Source organism: Choloepus didactylus, chromosome 2 (assembly GCF_015220235.1).
Source record: "Choloepus didactylus isolate mChoDid1 chromosome 2, mChoDid1.pri, whole genome shotgun sequence".
Taxonomy (NCBI): domain Eukaryota; kingdom Metazoa; phylum Chordata; class Mammalia; order Pilosa; family Megalonychidae; genus Choloepus; species Choloepus didactylus.
Genome location: NC_051308.1, coordinates 239,240,273 through 239,264,729, shown reverse-complemented (window position 1 = coordinate 239,264,729; position 24,457 = coordinate 239,240,273). Strand labels below are relative to the sequence as shown.

The following is a 24,457-nucleotide window of genomic DNA, read 5'->3' as shown; positions in this document are numbered from 1 at the left end:
TGACTTAGTGCTTTTTCTTGATCCTGTGATAATGAGAAGGGTCATGGAGAGAATAGTACAAGGAGACCCTTGATAGATAACAGAAATTCATCTTGCAATCTTTACAAATCTTCCTGTTAGCAAATTACATCACTATTTTAGACCTTTTCACTTTTGGCCTTCGCTCTAATGATTATATTTATTTGGGGTATGATTTCTTATCCAGGAATCCAAGTGTGTATTACTTTACAAGAGTTACTAGATCTACAACACCCTACTTGATGATTTCATTGGTGGTTGGTCAAGTAAATTCATTAACTAAATGGCTTGCTTGTACACACCTGATGTGGACTGCACAGGATTCCTATTTGTCCTTCTTAGAAATCAAAAGTATTGTTCAAAGACTGGGTATTAGATGCTATTAAAGTATCATTGTTAATTTTGTTAAGTGTGATAACGGTCTTGTGGTATATTGTTTACAAAAACATCCTTTTCTGTTAGAGATACCTACCTGAAGTATTTTTAAGTGAAATGTTGAATTTGCCTTAAAACACTAGCAGCTATAAAAGACATCATATGAACAGGATATTGGATAATAGTCTTGTGTTGTTGCTAAATTTCCTGAATTTGGTCATTGTACTTAACTTTGTTGGAGAATGTCCATCCTTATCTGCTTTTTAGGGGTAAAAGGAAACGATATCTGCAACTTACTTCACAAAGGTTCAAGGAAAAAAGCATAGAAAAGTGTTTTGGGGGCAAATGAAAGATGATAGGCAAAATATTGATAATGGTTGAAGCTGCTTGTTCATTATACTACTTTCTTAACTTCTGTATTTATTATAAACTTTTCAAAATAAAACATAAAAGAAAAAATTACTTTATTTCATGAACTTTGGGTATTGTGAAGAATTACAACTCTGTTTGTTTTAAATTCAACAGTAACAGGGTTCTACTGTAATTTGATTTACTTTGGAATTTTAGACTTATTTACTTTTCTTGTGAGTTTTTTCCCCAAACAATTCTAAGGCCATGTCTTTCTCTTCCATAGAGTAAAAAGAAGAAGAAAACTGATTTTATTCCATACAGGGATTCTGTACTTACTTGGCTGCTTCGGGAAAATCTAGGTATGTTCAATCTAACCGCTGGTTAAATTTCCCTTTGTAATTATCTTTTTAAAGCTGCTCACCAATTACCTTTTGTGCTAATTGTCTTTGTAAGCCTGTTTTGGAGATGAGTAATCTCTGGCTCTTCACTAACTTGAGTGCTCCTTGCTCTTTTTTTTTCGTTTTTGTCCTTGATGACTTGATCACCATTAAGTCAGGGCTGTCTTCTATATCTTAATTTATTTCTGGACATGAACTGAGGAGTAGTTTTCTTCCTGATTCCCCATGCTTGCTCCAAATGATTGCACCTTCTTCCTCTTTCAACACCCCATGTTCCTTTGTGGTGCACCTAATAAGTTGCTCCCAGCCCTCACTCATTTTTGTTGCTGACATGCTGACATTTTCAGGCTTTCAGATCACAGTCCTTCATTTACTGTTCCTTAGTCCCTTTCTCTCCTTCTCGTCAAGGAGGGACTAATGAGCTGTGTCAAACATTGCTAATAGAAGGAAGAGACTAAGACTGGGCTATTGGACTTTTCACTTTGCTAAGAATAGTTCTGGTGGAGTGGTGGGATTGAAATCTTGATCGGATTGGGTTAAAGAGAGAGTGTAAGCAGAGGAATTGGAAATGGTGGATCTAGACAACAAAGGTTGAGTACAATAGTTTCTGGCATGAGAACGTTCAAGAAATTTGTTGACTTTTGATTAGATCTTAGGATCTGAGATTGTACTGTCAAATTTGACGTACTCAATAAACTTCTTCCTAAAATGAGTGTGATTTGAGATAATTGTGATTTATCTTTTCAGGAGGCAATTCTCGAACTGCAATGGTTGCTGCTCTGAGCCCTGCGGATATCAACTATGATGAAACTTTGAGCACTCTGAGGTACTCTTGTTTGATCTTGGTAGCTAAATAGAACACAGTGCCTTCATATGTCATTTTTTATGCCCTGACTTTTCTTATATTGTATGTGTAGCCATTTGTAATGATCCATCCTCTCATAACAGGGAAAATGTGAGAAAAATTTTTTTATTATAATAGAATTTATCTGTTTATGGTTTTTTATTTCATTGTGAAAGACAGGAACTTTTCATAGAAAATATTTGAATTGTTCAAGTAAGATTTTTGGATAACTTTTGGATAATAGTGAAAGTTTATTGTTTTCATTTCTATAAAAATAGTGGCCCCTTCTTGTGGTATTTATTATAGAAATGTTCATGTAGTAAAAAAAGTAATAAAATTATGAGTACATTGAAGAAACATTACTGACAATGTTTATTAACAAAATATTTTTATCTATGAATGTGTTCTCTTAACTTTAACCCAGAATTTTCTGCCCTTTTCCCATTAAAAGCACTTTTGATATAATGGAAGGAACACTGTATAGTCTGATAAATTGGGTTTGAGTCCTCTGTCTGGTGTTTATTTTCATTGTGGTTTTGGACAAATAATATTTATCTGGGTCTTTTCCTTCATTTTTGTAAGGTATTGTACAGTTTTATACAAATGTTTTTTATTATCAAGGCTCATAATGTGTAAATATGCAGGATGTATAAATATGCAGGATGTTTGGTTTAGAAATAAAGGTACGTTTCTTATGAGAAGTAGAGGATCTGAGCATTGGTAAAAATGAATTTTCTTTTTGGATCTAGATATGCAGATCGTGCAAAACAAATTAAATGCAATGCTGTTATCAATGAGGACCCCAATGCCAAACTGGTTCGTGAATTAAAGGAGGAGGTGACACGACTGAAGGACCTTCTTCGTGCTCAGGGGCTGGGAGATATTATTGATAGTAGGTGGCTTAAGTATCATCTCAATCTCCTTTTCCTCTTTGGAGTTCTTACATTTAAAAGAAACTTAACTTTAAGGAATCAGATGAAGCTAAGTGGTAGTGAAAGGGTATTTTGGGTTTTCTTCTTAAAACACTTAATGAAAATGATCTCAGAATTTCTTTTTATCATTTCTGCCAGTCTTCTCATTGAAATGATGAAATTATTTTTAAAAAACATGAATATATCACTACTTAGACTTTTATTAGAATTCTGATTCTATAGAATCAGAATTAGAGCACCGGTGACATTTATTTGGAATGTGAAACTTAACTTTCACTGAGAAATTAATCACTTCATAAAAATATCACTTGAAATTTTTTTTTATTTTGTTATGGATTTCTCTAGATTAGTATAGTGATAGTGATAAATATGTTAATAACCATAAATATGAATGGTTAAGAACCATTCAGTTCTACTTTCAGATAAGATTCACTTTTGAATACCTCCCCTGCCTCCCAAAACCTATGATGGGAAAAACCCAATTGCTTTCAAGTTTGAGAATTAGAATTCCATAGAGTATTGTTTTATAATGTTGTCATAAAATACATTTTTTAACCTCAGTGTTCTAAGTACATAATGTCTAATCAAAAGTTCTCTTAAATGTGTAAAATAGATTATTTTACACATTTAAGAGAATGAAGTTATTATTCTCTTAAATGTGTAAAATAGAATAGACTGTGGTAGAATATGGGTTTACTTAAGAAAATTTATTTTTAGTTTTTGAGTATAAAATTAAGATTGTATTTATTAAAATCCTAATGAGATTTTCAAGTCCTCTTCTAATTTATATCTTCTTATTGGTTAGATTTGGAGTTTGGGGTAAATATAGTTTATAAAAATGATATCTGTATATTCTAAGGATGAACTTTACATCTTTCCAAATGCCAAATATTGCTCTGTTCCCTGTCTGTGTCACTGCTGAACCTGAACTTTGACCCTTCTCATATTTTCCCTCCTGCTTACCTTCAGTTGAGCCATTGATCGATGATTACTCTGGAAGTGGAGGCAAATGTGTGTATTTCATGTATTGGGTATTTCCAGTACTCTGATTTGCTAATCTGCCTCTGCTGGATCAGCCTTGAAGTGAATTTTGCATGCCAGCAATCCTTACAGGGAAATCCCAGACAGAGCATACTGTAGAATCAGTGATGATCCCATTTTTGCCCTTCTCCATTTAGCAAAACAGTCTTTGCTGAATTTCAGTTTGTGGCTTGAATAAAGTCAGGAGACTTGAGAACCTCTTGCTTTTTCTACTCTTCAGTTTTCCCCTCGTGTGAATAACTAAAAACAAAGTCATAGATGACAGCGAAGATGATGACGATGATGGTGGTGATGAGAGCAGCTAACATTTATTGAGCATTTTGCAGTGTTCTGGGTCCGATTGTAGACACCTTGAATATAGCATATCACTTAATCCTTTCAGTAACCCTGAAAAAGTTCCTATTTAGCAATGAGGACACTGCAGCCTAGACTGGGTTCGCCTGAGATCCCATGATTTCTACATTATCAGGTTGGGTAGTGTAACTCAGAGCCCTTTCTTTTGATCCTTAGTAAACTAACACTTTTTTTGGCCTTTGAGTTGCTCCCTTCAGAGTTTGTTTATTTAATAGAGAAACACTTTTCAATTTTCTATGTAATTATGAACCTTCATGCATATATAATTGGAAACAGTCACTTCCACTCTGTCAAACTACCCATGATTAAGTAGTTCTGTATGTGTTGGGTTAGCACTCATCTATGCTTATGCCAAGATGGTTCCTTCTGAATCTTGGGCCCCAGCTTACTTTATGGTTTGATAAACACTTTTTTTCTTTTTATTACAAATAAGTTTTTAAAAACTGGGTATCTAGAATTGTATTTGAAATGGATACAAATTATAAAGGATTGTACATTATTCTCTCCATATTTATCATTACGTTGGTGAAGAAATAACTTATTACCCTTTAAAAATATCAGGTTATTATGAGGGAACTGTTATTTTGGAAGAAATGGAGGGTCTTGATTTTGGGGGGTAATTTTTAGATTTTTATTTATTTGTTTATTTCTATAGGAGGGCATATAATGAGACTGGACAGTGAGGAAATATATAGGGAAGTCAAATATAGGCTTGGCTGCTGTGTTGCGTTAGGCCTCGATGACACTATACTGTCCAATACCGAAGTTACCCTTGGATTGGAATAGCTCTGTCTGAGATTTCCAAAGCTGAATGACACTGGTGTGGAAAAGACGCCATCTTGTTCTTGCTTTTGTGCTCAAGGTTTTGCTGCTACCAGCTTGTTGCTTAACTCTTTTCTGAGCAGCTGTGGCATTTCCCAAAAAAACAATGCATGACTAAGTTTTAATGCTGTATTTGTGCAGGAAAGCAGTCTGGACTAGTTCTGAATATCTGTTTCAATCTGCTACTCTAATACTCTTAGGGCTTGCATGTGTCCAGGGGACCTTCTAAAGCCCATGCATCCTCTTCTTTCCCACCCTGCTGCCATCGCTTGGTGGCTAATTTTTTTGCTCTCGCCCCTATTCCCCTTTTAAAACTTGTCTCTTTGCTTATTTTCCTATGTTCTGTACTTGCAGATGGTGGTTTTCAAACTGTCTTGAAGCAGCTCCTGGTTTTAAGGGGCTTCAAGAACTAGCTATGATGAAATACTCGAGATCATAGACCCAGAGAGAGCTAACAATATTTTATTGCCTGTTATTTGTATTGACTCATACCTTTAAGGAAAACTTACTTGTAAATTTTAAGCAATATGTATTTTCTCAAATTTAAAAATGAGTAAATTTAAAAATAGGAATGCAGTAACACCTATGGTTTTCCTCTGGTACCTATTTGAGGATGAGTAATGACAGAAAGTACACACAGCAAGTTTATGAATTTTGCTCTGTTTGTGGTTCTTTTACCAATACCGGGTTTGAAAGCACAATTTTCATCTCTCCTAGAGACCTTACTAAATGAAAAGTGTGTCCCTAAAACTTGTACTTCATACAGGGAACCAGACTTACAAGGGACTCTTGGTTGTACTGTTAGATCTTATTTAAATTAGCCTTAATTTTTGCTTGTTCTGATAGATGAATGTAAACTACACCAAAATTTAACAGTTTGCTAATTTTGCTCTTCCGTGTTGAGAAAATCAGTCAGCCCTGAGTTTTTAACCAGGACTTATCAAAATTCCTGTCACTTCCACAAATGCCCCTTCTTTTAATTTAAGACATATCTAAGCAATTTTTTTAGCATGTTGCAATATTGTTATACAAAGGACACTGTAGTGAGTGATCAGATTTTTGTTTTAACTGTAATATTTTCTTGGAAATTTTTGCTGAGTCTGTAAACTCTGAGCCTGGTGGATATGCATTATTACTGATAAATAAATGATCATTTTTTCTTTACTGTTAAAAACTTGGAATTTAAAGAGTCGTATAAATCTGAAGCCATCATAGATTTGGAGCAATAGAAGGACTGTATATGGCTGTTTTGGAAGAATGCCTAAATTCTCTAAGATACCAGTGTTAAGTAAAGACAGACATGTTTTAGAACTGCCATCTAAAACAGTTGTAACTTGGCTTTTATTATAACGTGTCTTTGGCGCTTTGTTGCTATCCTTTCTTACACTGGTGTTCCTTCCTGTCTTTTTTTTTTCTTCTTCTGCTCCTTTCCCTCTTTTCTACTTTTTCTGCCTTCCCTTCTTTCTATCTCCCAGATCTGAAAGATTTTCAGAACAATAAGCATAGGTACTTGCTAGCCTCTGAGAATCAACGTCCTGGCAATTTTTCCACAGCATCCATGGGGTCCCTTACTTCATCTCCATCTTCCTGCTCACTCAGTAGTCAGGTGGGCTTAACGTCTGTGAGCAGTATTCAGGAGAGGATCATGTCTACACCTGGGGGAGAGGAAGCCATTGAACGCCTAAAGGTAAGTAATAATTCAGACTGAATGCATGTTGGTCTCTGTGGCTCCAGAAGGCAGAACTAGGATCAAAAATCACTGAGATTTTGGGTCAGCATATGGAAGAACTTTCTAACTCTTAGAGCTGCCTCGAAAATGGAATTTGCTGCCTTGGAAGATGATTAATTTCTTTTCACCAGAATATTTGAGGCTTGGCAGCCAGGCAGAGATGGGGGAGATGTATGGCAGGTCATGGGTTGGCCATGCAGAGTAACTGATAGATATACCCATTAATTCTGGGGTAGTTTAGAGGTCACAGTGAAATTGTTTGGTTATACATTTAGTTGGAAACTAAAGTTAGTTGGAAACATTTGGTTTTATTTGAAGATGAACTGTGTTCAGCCATACTTCTGTTAGTAAAATAAATATAAAATTAAATTAAAATGGTTTGAACATTTGACTAGCTGTATCAGGTTAATTCAGATACGTGTGAAACTATCTCCTCTAGAGGTTCCTAGAAAACCCTGAAACTGTATGCTTATTTCAGTGGAAGGGCTGTCCTCTCTTCTGCTGGTGCTTGTGGTCATGAGGCCATGGTGCTGTGCAGGGAGTTTGAGTCTTGCTGGTTGCAGAGCACCTGCCGGTGGCACCCAGCTTTGCTTCTTGACATTTTTCCCAGCCTGTTGCTGGGTCTGTCAGGGACTAGCTTATCTCGTCTCCACGAGTATGAAAGTTAGGAGCTGCAAAACCTTCTGACTCATAGGCTCTTTCCTTCCCCCTCAATGACTGAACTGAGAGCAGATAGTTGTCACCTTTGGTGATGTGGTGATGTGACAGCATCCACTGCTTTGAAACAAATCCTTTCTTCCCCTATACTTGGCACCTCCGGGAAGATAGTTTGATCCATACTTTCTATTCAGAAACTTCTGAAGATGCTGGTGAGTTGCAGTCCTGCTTCTGGCTCTTCAGGGTCTCCTTAAGGTGCACTCAGTCCCCCCTCCCCACCCCCTTCCCATTGTTGCTCATTCAAGGATGATGAAGAACAGTGACACACTTGGACAACTTAACAACTGCAAAGGCTTTTCACCACTAAAAGTGAATTAAGCTTTTCAGTTGAAGATGGCAGGTGCTTTCGTTTTGGTTTTCAGTTGATGCTAAAAAAAATTTTATATAAATAGTCTGCTTTTTCTTTCTTAATCTCTATCTTCCTTTTCCTCAGCCTTCCTTTTCCCTTGGCAATTTGTTCTCTTCTAAAATGAGGTGCTTTCGAAGCAAAAATAATGATTTGTTTCTTTCTTCAGAACAGGTTAGTAGAAAGTGGGTGTGCCAGTTTGAGTGTATTGTGTCCCCGAAATGCCATTATCTTTGTAGTCTTGTGTGGGGCAGAAGTTTTGGTGCTGGTTGGATTTGCTTGGACTGTGTCCCACCCAGCTGTGAGAGATGATTCTGATGAGATGTTCTCATGGAGGCGTGGCCCCGCCCATTCAGGATGGGCCCTTATCGGTGGAGCTATATAAATGAGCTGACTCGGGGGGGAAGAAAGAGAGTGCAGCTGGGAGTGATGTTTTGAAGAGAAGCAAGCTTGCTAGAAAGGAAAGTCCTGGGAGAAAGCCGTTTTGAGGCCGGAGCTTTGGAGCAGATGCCAGCTGCCGCCTTAGCTAGTAGAGGTTTTCTGGATGCCATTGGCCATCCTCCAGTGAAAGTACCCGATTGCTGAGGTGTTACCTTGGATGCTTTGTGGCCTTAAGACTGTAACTGTGTAGTGAAATAAACCCCCATTTTATAAAAGCCTATCCATCTCTGGTGTTTTGCATTCTGCAGCATTAGCAAACTAGAACAGTGGGTGACATTCTGAAATACCAGGCATAGGGAGAAGAAGTGAGAAGTATTTTCATTAAATGTTGAGAATTAGGGGTAATTTCTGCTGTTGATAAAATTGCATTTGAAATTTTTCTAAAGATGTTTCTTAGGCTTTATTGGCACATTTTATCATGATATGCATCAGTGATAAAGTTGCTTTGCTGGGCTATATCCAGAGCCAGTGTGGGAAATACTTTAATATAAAATGTTATTTTTCTTTGGGATGTTTGAATCTTACTATTTGCTTATTAAGTCTTAGTGTACAAGTGAGAGTATGCTTTCCTTTGATGTGCATCTTGATGTAAGAGAAAATTCTTCCTAACTGCCAAATGGACCAACTGAAAAAAATATAGAATGCTAGGAGTCAAGACATTAGCCAGATTCTAAGAATTAGGTCAACCCATGTGTTCCAAATAGTTTCTAGGGAATAACCCTCTCATTATGCAAAAAAAAAAGCCTCCCCCACCACCTCCCCAGTCTCCCTACTTCCCACTCTGCCCCAAAAGTCTGTATTACTTTAGTCAAAAAATAAATTCCTCTGTTTTAATTCTCCTTTAAGCCAACCTGAATGAAATCTTCCATTTAAATCTCTGGCTTTATTCTAGAGAGAAAATGGCTTCTTTATGGGTTTGTATTCAGTCTTGAGTTCTTGATGCAGCCTGGCAGTTCACTGAAGCGTGAGCGCCTTAGTTCAGCTCCCAGTTGTGAATGGTGAGCATTTCTTTCAGGCAGACCTCCTGCATTTTAATGCTGCAGGCAGATAACTTCTTGCCTCCACAGTGCAAGGCAGTGAGTGGTTGTCTGACAGAAATCCTTGAGAAATTCTAATCTTTTGGACCATTTCATTGTTTTGAAAGTGAAGGAGCTGCATTCCTAAGACATGACACTGCAGGAGAAAAATACTATAATGGAAAACAGCAAAAGAGGAGATTAATTTTCCTAACATTTTATTTCCCTTTGCTTCTCTTTAATTTCAAGTTAAAAAAATGAGTACCATTAGGTAGACCACTACTTTTACACAGGGTGTTGCTGCTGCCTCGGTCACTGAATTACCTGTTGCCATATGTAAGAGACCCGTGTTAGCGAGTCACAAGTATCTGGAGTCCCCCACAGACCTCTGAGGCAAAAGAGAGTGATATGTAACTGCTTTCAGATTTTAGTCACAATGCAGAGCAGACGGAGTTGAAACGTACACGTAGTGCCTTAATCCGGATTCCTGTCTGAGAAGGTTTTAGATATGCAGCTGCAGCCACTCTGTTGTTGGCTCTGGTGTTTTTTTCTTAGTCTGGCATCACAGTCAGTACCATGAGTGCCGCTGCTTAGGCCACGAATACCCACAAATATCCGTGGCAGACGCAAGCGAGGGCAGATGCTGCGTGAGGCAGCCTGAGACCCCACACTTGGGTCTCGCTTAGGGAGAATGCTGTGTTCGGTACAGTAAAACCTTGGTTGTCTGATGGCCTCAAGGAGTGTTCTGTGCAGTAATCATTTAACCTTTTAAAATATCACAACTTAAACTAATTTATTTTCATGGAGGTATTTCTCATTTATTCTATAGATTTCTCTGCCTCCTTAACTGAATCATCAAGAAAAGATTTAATTTTGTTGAGCTATGTGAACATAATTTATTATCCAGTGCTCTACACATGGCTAGAGATGCAGGCATACCTGAGATGAGGCCGGAGAGTGATCACAGCTTGGAGCTTTAAAAAAAAAATTTCTTGCTGTCAGTGTTGTTTTGGGGGGGATTTTTTTTTTTTTTAAGGAAGGATCCTTAAAGATTATCCCCTCAATTCCTCATTTCTGAAGCACAAATCTCCATTTCAATTTAGTCTTACATTGGGCATTGAGAGTGACTTATGTCATGGCCAGCCTTCAGAATTAGTTGCTGACCCAGAGATGGAAAGCTGTTTTCCTGTTAGTATCTCTATTTCATTTATACTAAGTTTGTTAATCAGGCTTGAAGAAAGAATATCCTTCCCTTTTTCATAATTTATGGTGAGGTGTTTTGTGGAATGTTTACTCTGAAGAACAAACACTGAGCGAAGAGTCAGGAACTCGGTTGTAGACCTGACTTAGGGAGGAGTCTGGCTGCGGATCCTCAGTTTCCTCATCTCTAGGATGGTTTTGGAATAAATGGTTTCTCAGGCTTTTGCTAGCTCTGAAGTTTTGCATATATGACACTAAATTATCATTTTCTCAGACCTTTCCTCAAAAATTTAAAAAAGAGCTTTCTAGACAACAGAAAGATTGTAACTTGAAACTATAATGCAGAATAAAACTCTGCTGTAGCACATTACTCAGCTTACTCATTAAATCTTTCTTCCACAAAGAGTTCATATTCTGATTTACCCTCCAGCTCACAGGTAACATTTGAAGGGATCACATTAGAGTGGGCAGCCAAATGGTCAGTGGATTCCTAGACAGCACTTTGCTTCCTTAGGGTGAGTTCTATAGTTGCCCCCAAAATAGATTAGTTTTCATGTGACCGGGTAAACCTCAGCTCTGAAATGATCTGAAATACACTTAAGTATTTCACGAATGGGTTTTATTCCATGATCAGGTTAGTGGTTTGTTGCCGACATGGCAGTCAGCACTGGCCTAGATACACTGTTAGGTTGCTCAGGTATGTCCTGGTGTCCTGTTCTTTGTTTTTAACGTCATCACTTTGGGATGGTAAAGGATTCTACCCTCCTATTTTTAATGAACCTCAATATCATAAACGTTACACTGTCAGATTTGTTTCGGATTTGCCCTCATAAAGTCGTAGGCAGAGGTATTTATAGCTGCTGTTGAACAGCTTTGTGATGCTCTGTAGATGCAGTGTTGTACATTACTTGGTTCCAGGTACGCTTAGTCTCCTGGCCTTTGCACTCCTTGCAAAAATTGTGTGGGTTTGTTTTTGTTGCTGTTCCTTTAGCTTGGCTTGTTTGTTCCTCAGTTAGCTTTGGAGTGGCGTTTGCACTGGGTATTAGTGATTCCTTTTCAAGGACTGTTACTGTAGAGATGCCATGCAGGTGGTGGCTGTTTCTGCTGTGCAGCCTCTGAGTGTGTTTGAAGGTAATGAGGGCCAGTTTGGGTGTTTTCTGTGATTCTCCCACCCCTCCCCCACCTTCATGACCCCCATCCCCAACCCACCGTGGCAGACTTGCTCTGGCTTCTCCACTTTGTATTGGCTTTTTTCTTTACTGAAAGAGCACCTGTTAGAGCCACCTCTACTTCTCTGCCAAACTCACTGATGCCTATGCGATTTCTGTTACCAGTTTTGTTCTTTGTCTAGCTTTGCTTCTATTTTTTTCTTTTTATGCTCTCCTGTTTGTTTCTCCTACTTTTGTACTTCTTTGCTTTTGTAACCGCTGCTTTGAGTCTTTATTATAGGCTTTTTAAAATGCTCTCTCCCCTTTGCTGTGTTTCTTGTTTTTAGGTGACATCTTGTATGTAATTATTCTGGAAACCTAAGAGTTCCAGAAAACCAACTGCTAGACACCTTATTATGTCTTACACCATTCACAGTGTCTTTTTATGTATATTATCGTGTTTTGGGAGCCCAGTGGCTTCCTCAGTAGCCTGTTGAGTGAAACATACGTAATACTGTTTTGTGGATGAAATACTTTTCGTTGTCATTTACAACTGCTCCTGTTACCACTGCTGTCATCTTCAGCATCACCACCATCACCAACCTTCTGATTTTTCTCCATGACTAACACTTTCTTCTGCTTTTGCGTATGTCTGTCTCCCTTTCCCTCTGTTCTTCACTTAGTTAATTCCTGCTTGTCCTTCATTCATCTGCATGGCATCGCTCCCTCCTGGGAAGCCCGCTTTGACTCACCGACCTTGCAGCGATCTGTGGGTGCTTCAGTTCTAGCATTTCACACACCATCTCTGTGCAAAGCTACACCATTATGTGGTGCACGGTGGCCACGCTGTGTTTCTTTCCTGACTGTTCCCCCACATGCCCACAGGGCACCTCCTGCTCTTCCTTTGTCTCTGCTTAAATATAACCTTGTCCAGAAAACCCCACTTCACATAGCTGTCTCATCCACCCCTCCCTCTGCATTCTTTCTCCCCCTGCCTTGTTTTTCTCCAAAGTCCTTATCACAGTCTACCATACTATTTACTTGACTTTCTGATTAAAAATTGACTGATTGTTTCAGTTTCCTTACTAGAACGTAAGTATTGTGAAGGAAGGGGTTTTCTCCCTGCCATATCCCTAGTTGCCTAGGACAGTGCTTGGCGCGTAATGGGGGCATCTCTAATTATTGAATGAATGAATCATCAGTTGCTTTCCTCTCTCCCTAGCAGATAGTAAGCTCCTTGAGAGCAGGAAACATTTTAGTTCTTATATTTCTGGCATGTAATATAATTACTCAGCAAGTGACTGGTAAATTGTCACCTCAGTGGCTACATGCCTTCAGATGAACCTTAATACTACCTAACGGTACCTTTTTATACTGTTTTTAGTTGTGTTCAGGAAGATGTTGGTTTATGGTGAAATTATAGTGAAACAAAAGGAATGAATATCTTTAGAAACTTTATTCTTTTGTACAAGTATCTGTTAGAAGAAGTACCTTGCAGTTGAGATGTTGATATTACCCTTGTGCATGCGCGTGCACACACACACAGATTCACTATTATGATACATTTGTTAGGATTTAGAGGACTTCTATGGACCAGTAGTCTAGGGCTGGTTTTGTTTCAGGCCTAGCGTTTGTGATTTTTCACTTTACATATTTTGGGCGGGGGGGGGGGCATTTTTTTAAAATTCAGTTTTATTGAGATATATTCACATACCATACAGTCATCCATGGTGTACAATTAACTGTTCACAGTACCATCAAATAGTTGTGCATTCATCACCCCAATCTATTTTTTGAACATTTTCCTTACACCAGAAAGAATAAAAACAGGAAAAAAAATTAAAGTAAAAAAGAACACAGAACATCCAGATCATCCCCCCCATCCCACCCTATTTTTCATTTAGTTTTTGTCCTCAGTTTTCTACTCATCTGTCCATGCACTGGGTAAAGGGAGAGTGATCCACAAGGTTTTTACAATCACACTGTCACCCCTTGTAAGCTACATACTTATACAGTCATCTTCAAGAATCAAAGCTACTGGGTTGGAGTTTGATAGTTTCAGGTATTTAATTCTAGCTATTTTACGTATTTTTTAAAAAAAGTAATATCTCATCAAATTAGATTCTGCCTAATATTCTCAAAGGAAACATGAATCTGTTTCCTGCTCTTCTTTGTAGACAAGATCTGTTAAATTATAACACTCTGCCACTGTCGCCTTTCTCCCTCAGGAGTCGGAGAAGATCATTGCTGAGTTGAATGAAACCTGGGAAGAGAAGCTGCGTAAAACTGAGGCCATTAGAATGGAGAGGTAAGGAGCTTAGAATTTGGGAATGTTTCTAAGCTTTCTAGGGAATCTGGATTTCTTTTATAGTAAGAAAAAAATGAAATAGAAGTTAAAATCAAAGAACCCCCCCCCCAAAAAAAAAAATTAAACGTAGCTGGGGAAAATGGCCAGTAGAATTTATATTTTGAAGTGAAATATATACATTTTTGTGTTTTCTGAGGAGTCCTGTGGTTAAATAGTACCACGCTGCATGTTGCTAAGGATTCATCTAAAAATGGAAGGGATTGAGGGATAGAGTTTTTCATCTGCAAAGAGGAGACTGCCTTTGATAAAGGCCCAAATCAAAATACTGTTCAGTCTTTCAGAGTTACATTCTCTAGAATGTCCTCTTTGGTAAGAGGTGAAGTAGTTTGGATTGCAACTTTTAAGTTCCTATTCTAGCTTAATCCCCATAGTTCTCTACCCTGTAGGTGATTGTAAGCCAAAATAATAGTTTTGCTATTAGAATAAATATACTTCTGAAAATTGTCAGTTCCTGTCTTCCTCCTCCTTGGGAGATGAGGCAGAATTGAGTTTTAATGCCCCAATGCAATGAAAGTATCCAACAATTAGAAGTTTCTCATTGATTATAGACATTTAAAGCTAGCATTATTGAATTAGAATGATGGTGGGCATGGAAACATAATACTTGAGAAAATGATATTTAGAGACCTTATTCCATATACCTAAGTTGCTTACTATTTGCTTCTTAGAGTTTGAAGAAATAGTTCTTTCAAGTTGGCCTTTAGGAAAATCTTCTTTTCCTTTTTTTATGTAGGTGTTATTTATGAATGATTGCCAAAGTCAAGATGAGACAGGATTCCTTATTTTGGTGGATATAACTTTATCTAACATAGAAGCATATCAATTTATTTTAAATGTGATGTTTCTCTAAAAAAGAATTACTCATTAGTGATAGGATAAGTGATTGTTTCACATTTGCATCACCAACTTTAAATATGGCCAAACGTTTTTGCTTTACGCGCTTTATTTTCTAGTTCGTATTAGACTGCCTTAATTGAAATTTTGGTACTGGTGTTCTGATGTACTTGCTTTTTCTAGAGAGGCCTTGTTGGCTGAGATGGGAGTTGCCATCCGAGAAGATGGAGGAACGCTGGGAGTTTTCTCACCTAAAAAGGTAGGAAGCAGTGTTTTGTGAAATTTAACCAAGTACTTTTTGTTTGTCTTAGTTGTTGAAGCATTTCAGGTCTCTCAGGGCTGCTCCCATATGCCCCCTTTTTTTAATCTTGAGACTTGGCTTAATTTCAGTTATTTATAGAATGTCTATCATGTTTACTATTTTAAAAATGAAAACCCAAGCCAGTAAATCTATTAACTTTGGCCATTCTAAAGTGTGTTTTACCATCTTCATTGTTGCTATTCCTTAAATTCCCAGCCTAACCCAGTATACCTTGCTTCAGTTTTGGCTACTCTTTTTATGTAAATTTTCCCACAGGGGCCACCAACCCTGTATAATAACTCGTTAGAAGCGTTTCCAGCTGCTCAGGTTTGTGTAGAAAAGTACTGCTTTAGTGTGCTTCTCCAGTTTGTATTATTATAGACAACATTCCCATCCCCAGCCTTTCCCATCCCCAGCCTTCAAGCCTCCTCTGCTCCTTTCTCAGTTCTTTAAAAAATGGTTCCAGTATTTACCTTTCTGCTTAGATCGTCATAGTTGTAAAATAGTAGGTACCGTTTAGGTAATTAGAACAGTAAAGATTTTTTTTTTTAAGTTGCTGGTTAGTTATTGTTAGATACTGAAAAACTATTATCAAATGATTGTTTTGTGTGTATACTTATATGGTGATGATGGAACAGATACTGATGTACAAAGCATGTATCTCTTACAACTAATAAATGGGCCTTCAGTTCAAAAGAGCTCAAATTGGCCATTGGAGACTTAATCTTCCTTAGGCATAGAGTCTGATGATGACCCCTCTGGGTTAGCCTAGAGGGTTAGGCAGTTTTGAATTGGTACTTTTGTTTTATGTGATATTAAATATATTCCTGTGGCTTTTGCTAGGATTGTTTAGGCTAGGTCTTTCTATCAAGGTCACACAACTGTTCTCCAAATTCCGATGTGTTATTTTCAACAGAGAAGGTAGGTTTAAAGGCACTTTAGACATACATTGTAGAATTGCAGCAGTAAGTATTTTATATGATTATTTGGCCAAAGATCAGTGATTTTCACACTTTAGTAATATTTTTCTTTTGGTGCAGAATGTATTTATTCAGATATATTACAAATGATTATAGAAATTTTAGCACTTATAGTTTGATAGAATTTAGATTGTGCCTTTGCGTTATATCTAAAGGTTATTTTATGTTCATCTTTCAGTATTAAGAATGGTGGGAAAAAATTTTATAGCAGCTTATGAAAGTATTGTGGCATTTAACAAAAATCATAAATAATTTGAACAAATCTTGTGATATAAACAACATAGAATTCCAAACCGAGATCTCTGTTTCTGAAGCTTTTTCTTACTTTAATTTTACTCGTTTTGCTTTAAATTTCTGAACTTCCTCAGGAAAGGACGGGATACCTCACTGACCACATTCAAACTCAGTTGTGGAACCTCTTGCCGAGATTCCTTTTTTCTTATGCCACTGTCATGACAGGTTTTAAAGAACACTGCCCACAGAGTACTTTGACTTTCTTAAAGCAGCAAAGCTTTTAAACTACAAATGTAGACACTAATTTAGAAAATATAGAGGTTATTTTAATTTTCTTTTTAATCATGTTTTGTAGTCCCTTTTCTTAACCCCCTCATCTGACTCTTCTTTCATTTCTCCACTCTTGCTGGCACTAACTTGAGTAGATTTTGACCCCAAGATCATGTGACTTATTTATGGATTCCAATGGGGTATTTTCACCAAAGAAGGTTGGTATTTAAAAGATTTTAGAAATATTACAGTTTAAATGAAGAAGATTTTTAGAAGATGTTTATATTGTTGAATGTCATGAATTTAAATTTCTCCTTTAAGGTCAAGACTAATAAAAACTAAAGACAATATACTGGCACCATGAAAGGTAGAGGATGAATATTATAGAGGGAAATTGGCAGAGGGTAGAAGGACATTTTTATTAAATAAATGGAAAACTAAATATTTTGGTGAATTTTTGCCCAGGCATTTACAAAAATAATGATGAACCTATCCAGAGAATCAGCCTGTTCGAATTTTTCTTTTGTGCTCTCTTTGTCCCTGTGAAGAATTGGTTCTTATTCTTTAGCCCAGAACTCATGTGTTTAAATAGAATTCATTAGTGTAGTTAGGGAAGGCCTGAAGAGGAGTGTTTTTCCTTTATTGTGGAATTGCAGCTAGGAGTAATACGGAAGTCCCTCTGCTGTGCACTGTGGGGAATCAAAGAAGCTGTCTCAGGCTCCTGCAGGTCTTTGTTATGGCCCCAGCCCTCTGGTGCCTTGCCCCAAATTGATCTTCTGTAACCTTTTTCAGACCCCACATCTTGTTAACCTCAATGAAGACCCACTGATGTCTGAATGCCTGCTTTATTACATCAAAGATGGAATTACAAGGTATGTTTGTTTCTTGTTTTGCTCCCTTAATGCTTTCTTTTCTCTTAGATGATTCAGTAACTAAAGGAAGGTTATGTGTTAAAAAATTTATTGTTAACGATTTGCTGTTTTTCCTGTCTGAAATAGTTACAAACAATCCTCTCTACCCTTCCCACATTATGTAAGTGTTTTCGCTAAACTGTTGAACATGTGGTTTTTTTCCTAGAAGATCCTAAATAATAATATTTCTTCTAAGATCTTAGATGAATTTGTTGGGGAGTTTAGTTCACGCATGTCTTTTTATAAAGCATTGGTGTATCGTTGCTCCTTGATTTCTTCCTCTGGTAGTGAAGTTGATCATACGAATATAGACTGTTTAGGTGAAAGCTTCTGATACAACAAGGTGATCCCTTTTTTTGTACCCACCAAAGAATATTCTTTGGGAAAAAGAGGTTCATTGTTTATAGTGCCCTTTTTTGTCTGAATTTCCCTGAGAAACACTTTCTCTTGCATTCAGGGTCGGCCAGGCAGATGCTGAGCGGCGCCAGGACATAGTGCTGAGTGGGGCTCACATAAAAGAAGAGCATTGTGTCTTCCGGAGTGAGAGGAGCAGCGGTGGGGAAGGTGAGGGTTCCTGGCTTGAGCTTCTCCAAGAATGTTTTCATTCTGTGTTAGGAGAAGTCCTCAAGCCTTGGTATTCCTTGCCTCTTTCAGTAGGACTTTCTTGTACAGTCTAATATTAAAATGGGGAAACCTGGACTGCTTATAAATGCAAGGACACACATAGCTACTATACATAAAAATAGACTAGACCAAAGGAACCCTTCTTTTCCTGCCAAGGACTGAGCAGGACACAGGCAATTAGGCAATTGGTCTTGAATGTTAATTATTTAATAGAAAAGTAAGAAAGGAACAAATAGGCGTGGGTAATAAGGGAGTTTAAGGACCCCTAGTCTTAACCCAGTAGAATTTATTCTTATGTTACCTAAAAGGGAAGAAAAAGTCAATCTTGATTTTGCCAGGTTATTGCCTAAACAGTAACAACAATCTAATGGTATTTTTGTGCTATGTAATTCACTTCTTCCTAAACAGAATAAAAGTTTTTAATTTTAAGTTTTGGCTGTTACCAACATCTCATACTTAAGATTGCTAATGGTTTTCAATTCTATTTAACCGTCTTCAGATATCACTAAAACTAATATTTCCTGTCTTGTTCTGAGGTCTGTCAAGATCTTTAATTCCAGTTCAATTAAATGTTTCTATCATAGCCACAGTCCCAAATAGCCTTTTGTATTGGAGTGGTTCTGGTACCCTAAAATGAACTGATGTATACATGCTTCAAGCACTTAGTTAGTTGCAGGACTCTCTTCTAGTTACCATGAATCCTGATAGTCACTGCTTTCCATTATTTGATTTCAGTTGGTTCTGATCCTAACATTAGTTTGTGTTGCTCTTAGTTATCGTGACCCTAGAACCCTGTGAACGCTCAGAAACCTACGTAAATGGCAAGAGGGTTGCCCAGCCTGTCCAGCTGCGCTCAGGTGAGATGGGGAGAGGTTCAGATCTTCAACAATGTACACATAGCTTGTGTGAGCAACTCTTTTATTTTTGGCTGTTTTTCTAAAGTCTGAAGTGATAGTGGTAGGATTTGTGTTCCTGCAGAACTCCAAAACTGTCTTTTTGCATTAGGAAGAGTGAGGTTGTTAACCTATGTGCTATACATTTCAAAAATGATTTCTTTTTTTTAAATGCAATTTATTGAGATATATTCACATTCCATATAATCATCCAAAGTGTATAGTCATTTGTTCACAGTATTATCATACAGTTGTGCATTCATCACCGCAGTCAACTTCTGAACATTTTCATTACTCCAAAAACTAAAAAGTAAAAAGGAACACCCAAAACATCTCATACATCTCCTCCCCCCTATTATTCATTTACTTTTTGTCCCTATTTTTCTACTCATCTGTCCATACACTGGATAAACGAAGTATGAGCCACAAGGTTTTTCATAATCCCATGGTCACACCATATAAGCTGTATTGTTATACCCAAAAATTATTTCTTAACCGTTTTTGTCTTGTACTAGGAAACCGTATCATCATGGGTAAAAATCATGTTTTTCGTTTCAACCACCCGGAGCAAGCACGGGCCGAGAGGGAAAAGACTCCTTCTGCTGAGACCCCCTCAGAGCCTGTGGACTGGACATTTGCCCAGAGAGAGCTTCTGGAAAAACAAGGAATTGATATGAAACAGGAGATGGAGAAAAGGTAATACACAGATATTATGTGGCCCACGTGCTTGACACTTTTTTAAACATATAAGAGCATTCATGAAAGAGGTTAGTGATTTCAGAATTATTTCCTCTCTCTCTGTCTTTTTTTTTAGGCTACAGGAAATGGAGATTCTGTACAAGAAGGAGAAAGAAGAAGCAGATCTTCTCTTGGAGCAGCAGAGACTGGTAGGGGTCCATCCTGAATCTGCTGTTAGGAAAAGGGTAGCTTGTTTTCATACCCTCCCATTTTCCACAGATGAGCCCTCACCCAAAAATTGCTTATCTGAGCTCTCATTGATACCTCACACTTACTTCTTTCATTTCCTTAATGGAGAACAAACTCACATCTCCTGGTAGCCTTAGCCTGGAAAACTGCCCATAAAGGTACTCTTTTGTGCCTTTTATGTCTTAAGGCCAGATCTTTGCTTCTTTCAAAACCAAGTGCTTTTTGAGGAAATAGTGGGAGCCCTTCTGATAGCCTCTGCCTCTTGACAGTGGTTTGGGATTTGCATCAGTGGTGGATCTTTTAATGATAATTACTCTGAATATTGATTTCGATGGGTGTTTGCCTTGGTTTTGTTTCTGATCACCTGATAGTACTAATTCTCTGCTCTTGGGCTGACTTGGAAATTGTTCTTGTGCTGGGCAGATTTTTTTTTTTTTTAAGTTAAACTGTCTCTGAAAGTGTTGCCACACAGTTGCATGTGTTAACCCTTTCTGTTCCCCTGCATGGAGTCTGAATTCTCAGTAAGGTTCTCAGTGACATGTGTGGTGACAGGAGGAACAAGGGCTGCCTCACTGATTCAGAGAGGAGGGGGAAGCCTGGCTTCTCTGTGTTGAGAGAGGATTTGGGTGGCAGCGAAAATTCACTTCAAGGTCACAGCTATAATGCTAATAGTGTTAGCATTTTATAATGTTAATTGATTTTCCAGGTTTGATAGAAGTTAAATCTCGTGAATAAATAAGTTGATTCACCAGTTAGATTTTCATTTTTAAAGCCAACCAATTCTGGTGAACTAAGCCGTGGTTATATTGAAGTTTCTCGGGATTCATTTGATGCATAAGAGAGAAGTATAATTAACCTTTGGATACTGTGGATACAGTTTAGGAATTTCTCATTTTTTTAAGAATCCTGGTCTTCATTTGAAGATAATGGGGTATTAGGGAGAAAGCTGGGCATTGGCTTCTTCCGGTAGCATAAAATATAGCATGTAAACTGCAGCCATATAGCCATCCTCTTGTTTTTTGAAAAGAGGGGCTATTGCTAAATGAGCCAGAAAAGCCCAAGGCTCTGGGCAGAAGCAGCCGTATCTCGGAGATAATAGTAAAGCCAAAAAAAGATTGATTATAAGAATCAATCAAGTGTTTGGGAGAAAATAATGGCAGTGTTAGAGATAGAGTCTCTTTAGGAGGCCCACTTGGCGTTTAGTTTTTCATGAAAACAGAAAGATGATTTAGCTACAATGTGATTAGGGGCTTGAAAGGTTTGTGACACACAAAGGAGCCTTTTATCTTAATAATGTAGTATAATCTAATAACATATCTCTGAAGGTCTGTGAGAGATCAAACGAAGACAGGTATAATTAAGCTGTGTTTATTAACAATAGTGCCTTGTATTTGCAGTGCTTTATAATTTACAAAGAGCTTTAACGTTTATCATTTTTTTTTGACCCCTGAAACAACCCTTTTTAGTAGGTGTGTATGTAAGTAAAACCAGTAATATTACCTCCAGTTATTAGTCAAGGAAACCAAGGCTAAAAAACGTCTTGCCCACTCTTAAACATATGGTAAGTCCTGTTTCTGAGGCTTAAAACTTGGGTCTTCTGACTTGCTTCGTGTCCTGTCCATTAGAGCCATGTGCTTCTCAGTCACATGGGTCTCTTGTTAAAATGCAGCCTCTGATTCAGTAGGTCTGGTGGGGCCTGAGATTCTGCATTTCTGACAAGCTCCCAGATGATGCCAGTGCTGCTGACCCAAGGTCCAAACTTTGAGTAACTAGGTGGGAAAGAACAATGATGCCTGGTGCTCTTCATCATTCTATGCCCTAAAATAAGACGACCATTAAATAAAGAAAAAGTAAATGTCTCTAAGACATACTTAGTTCCCAGGGGCATACTAAGTCTGCAAATAATCAAGTTCTAGTTATTTGCTCTGTGTATCTGAAAGCAAACAGGATTTCAAGAATAGTGCCTTAAAGCAAGGAAGTAGCATTCTTCTCATAAGTTCAGCTCTATTCCACTTAAATTTATTTTTCTCAAGAATAATTGATTTCTAATACTTTAGCCTGAAGAATACCTAGCAGTAACAGTACTGAATAGAAAATGTATTTTTATGACCCTATATTGTTCATCCAACAGACATGTTTCAAATACAGTCTGTGAATATATATTGACAGGATACAAAGAAATCAGATCATTTATTTAATATTTATTATAGGTAATCATTTTTGCACAATGACACCATTGAAAAGTGGAATTCAGGCCCATGAGTTTTCTTCAATGAGAGTTCCCCAAATGCATCACATTGTTGTGTTGCTGAATATTCCTTTAGAGTTAATGCTCAGTGCCTCTGGTCCTTTTTGTGCTTCTATTTCTGGATTTTTTACATGTTTTTAGGGTATATTCTCTTTTCTTACTTGCATAAGCTCCTTGCAGAGTCTCTTCAGGAGGCCCACTTTGCATTTGGTATTTAATGAAAACAGAAGGAACGTTAGTGACCTGTGAATTGGCCATACTTGAGTAGTTTTTCCAAATCTGTAATAAATGAGTCTAAATATCTTTAACATTTTTTATTTACATGAGATAGAATTTACTTCTAGGCATATGCACTTTGCATACAGAATCTTCAGTGTCATGATCAGTATGATACAGAGTGTACATGTTTTGAGTTATAAGAAGAACATAAAGAACATTCTCTACAGAGTCAATATGGCAGTATTTTAAAAAGAAGGAAAATGATAGCCACTTGATTTAATTTGGGTTCTTTAGAATTTATGTAGACTCTCTGTTTATGTTTTATTTTAGAGACTGAAGGTATTTCTTATCCCTCAAGCATCATATTAAAGCAATGACTAGAGTATTTGTCATTTCCTAAAGTAGGTAATATTCATTTCATCCTTAGACAATTTGAAGAAGAAAATAGAAGAAGCCAGGGGAAAACACTGATCGTTGTCAACTGTTTGGGAAAAAATCAGAGAGAGTTTGTGTTCTGTAAAACTCAGTTTATGTGTATTTGCAAGAAAACCTTTTCAGTAGTCCTACATACTTTTTTCTCTCTTTATTAATGTCATCTTTTATTGCTAAAAATTAGCCCTTCTAATTTTTTAAATTAAATATGAAAAGGAAAACAAAATTATCAATGTAGAGTCTGTAAATTTAGCTTTATTTTGTTTTTGTTGCTAAGTTTTCAAATAGGTGGAGGTTGTAATGGGCTTAGTACCCAGGTATAGGCGAATAGAAACGATGCAGATTTTTCTACTGAGAGAGAAACTTGTAACCCTTCCAGAAAAACTATAATAGCAACATCTTCAAATTTAGAGGCCAAATTATTGTCATTATTGTCAAAGGCTATTTATTCATGCCCTAGAAACTAACTGTACATAAAAATCTTTGGCCTAGAAAACAAGATATGATTTTATCAGCTTCAGTAACTTTTTTTTTTTTTTTTTTTTTTAAGCCCTTTACCAGAGATCCTTTTGGTACTCTTAGCCACATGAAAGAGACTGTTAAGTAACAATATTTTCAATTAAAGACTATCTTGAACTACTTACCTAGTGAATAGATTGTTTTCCCAGGAGCTTTTATTTCCTGAATAGAAATTCTTCCTTAATGCTATCCATTATATGGAATTCTAAATGAAACGTTGCTTTCATTTAGAGCTATGTTATCAAGATTTACTTATGTTAGGAATCATTGTTAATATCCAAGTCAGGCTGCTGTTCTAGCTTAAGTAGTGTTATTTTTAAAATGAGTATTGGTGCAGAGACAGCTAGAAAGACAGAGTTAGAGATACATTTTAAAGTAGATCCATTTTACACAAGCAAAATGAAATCTCATTTGTTGATTGGAAGAGTTGTCAGTTAAAATGGTCTTCCTCAAATAGCTAGAAAAGCTGTGGGTTTTCATAGATAAAAATCATCTCTGAGTTTTATTTGTTAAAATATTACTCAGAGAATTTTGAGCAGTGATTAGTGGAGTCTATTTACCCAGCTTAATTTTTTTCTGGTAATTTATTTTTTGAAATATTTGAGATGAAATGTTTATTGGTTTAAGTGTATGGAAAACAAAAAGCAGACCCACCATAAGGATCTTTTTCTTATGCTTCTTTGTTCTCTGGATAACAGACTTTAATTGTACAAATGAAATGAATCAACTTGACATAACTTAAGAAAATAGCAAATCCAGTATATGCTCATGGAAAGACTAGTTTTCAAAGCCTCTTGTCTTATAAGAAAAACAAAATTGGTTGAGAAGAACCTCACATGGTCCATTATTAGGAATTCTCAGCACTTTTAACATCATCATGTTTGCTTCTTTTTCTACTTTCTCATCTTCTAACTCTTTTCCAGGGCTGCTCTTTTTAGTAAAGCTAAACAAAACTTGGCGTCCTC

General features: G+C 37.1%; 1 protein-coding gene across 11 annotated transcripts in view; it reads left to right on the top strand.

Moving 5' to 3' along the window:
• Positions 1-24,457, top strand: part of KIF1B (kinesin family member 1B) — a 186,250-nt gene that overhangs the window by 90,163 nt on the left and 71,630 nt on the right. For 5 of the 11 annotated variants that reach the window (XM_037828556.1, XM_037828559.1, XM_037828560.1 and 2 more), the window contains 11 exons: positions 1,028-1,103; positions 1,890-1,968; positions 2,736-2,878; positions 6,689-6,822; positions 13,961-14,040; positions 15,118-15,193; positions 17,512-17,591; positions 18,088-18,194; positions 19,028-19,111; positions 19,663-19,843; positions 19,962-20,034. In XM_037828556.1, the coding sequence (XP_037684484.1) occupies positions 1,028-1,103; positions 1,890-1,968; positions 2,736-2,878; positions 6,689-6,822; positions 13,961-14,040; positions 15,118-15,193; positions 17,512-17,591; positions 18,088-18,194; positions 19,028-19,111; positions 19,663-19,843; positions 19,962-20,034 (1,113 nt within the window). Of the gene's footprint in view, positions 1-1,027; positions 1,104-1,889; positions 1,969-2,735; positions 2,879-3,887; positions 3,930-6,610; positions 6,823-13,960; positions 14,041-15,117; positions 15,194-17,511; positions 17,592-18,087; positions 18,195-19,027; positions 19,112-19,662; positions 19,844-19,961; positions 20,035-24,457 lie in introns of all 11 variants that reach the window. The other 6 variants (XM_037828553.1, XM_037828558.1, XM_037828551.1 and 3 more) reach the window with 2 other exon arrangements.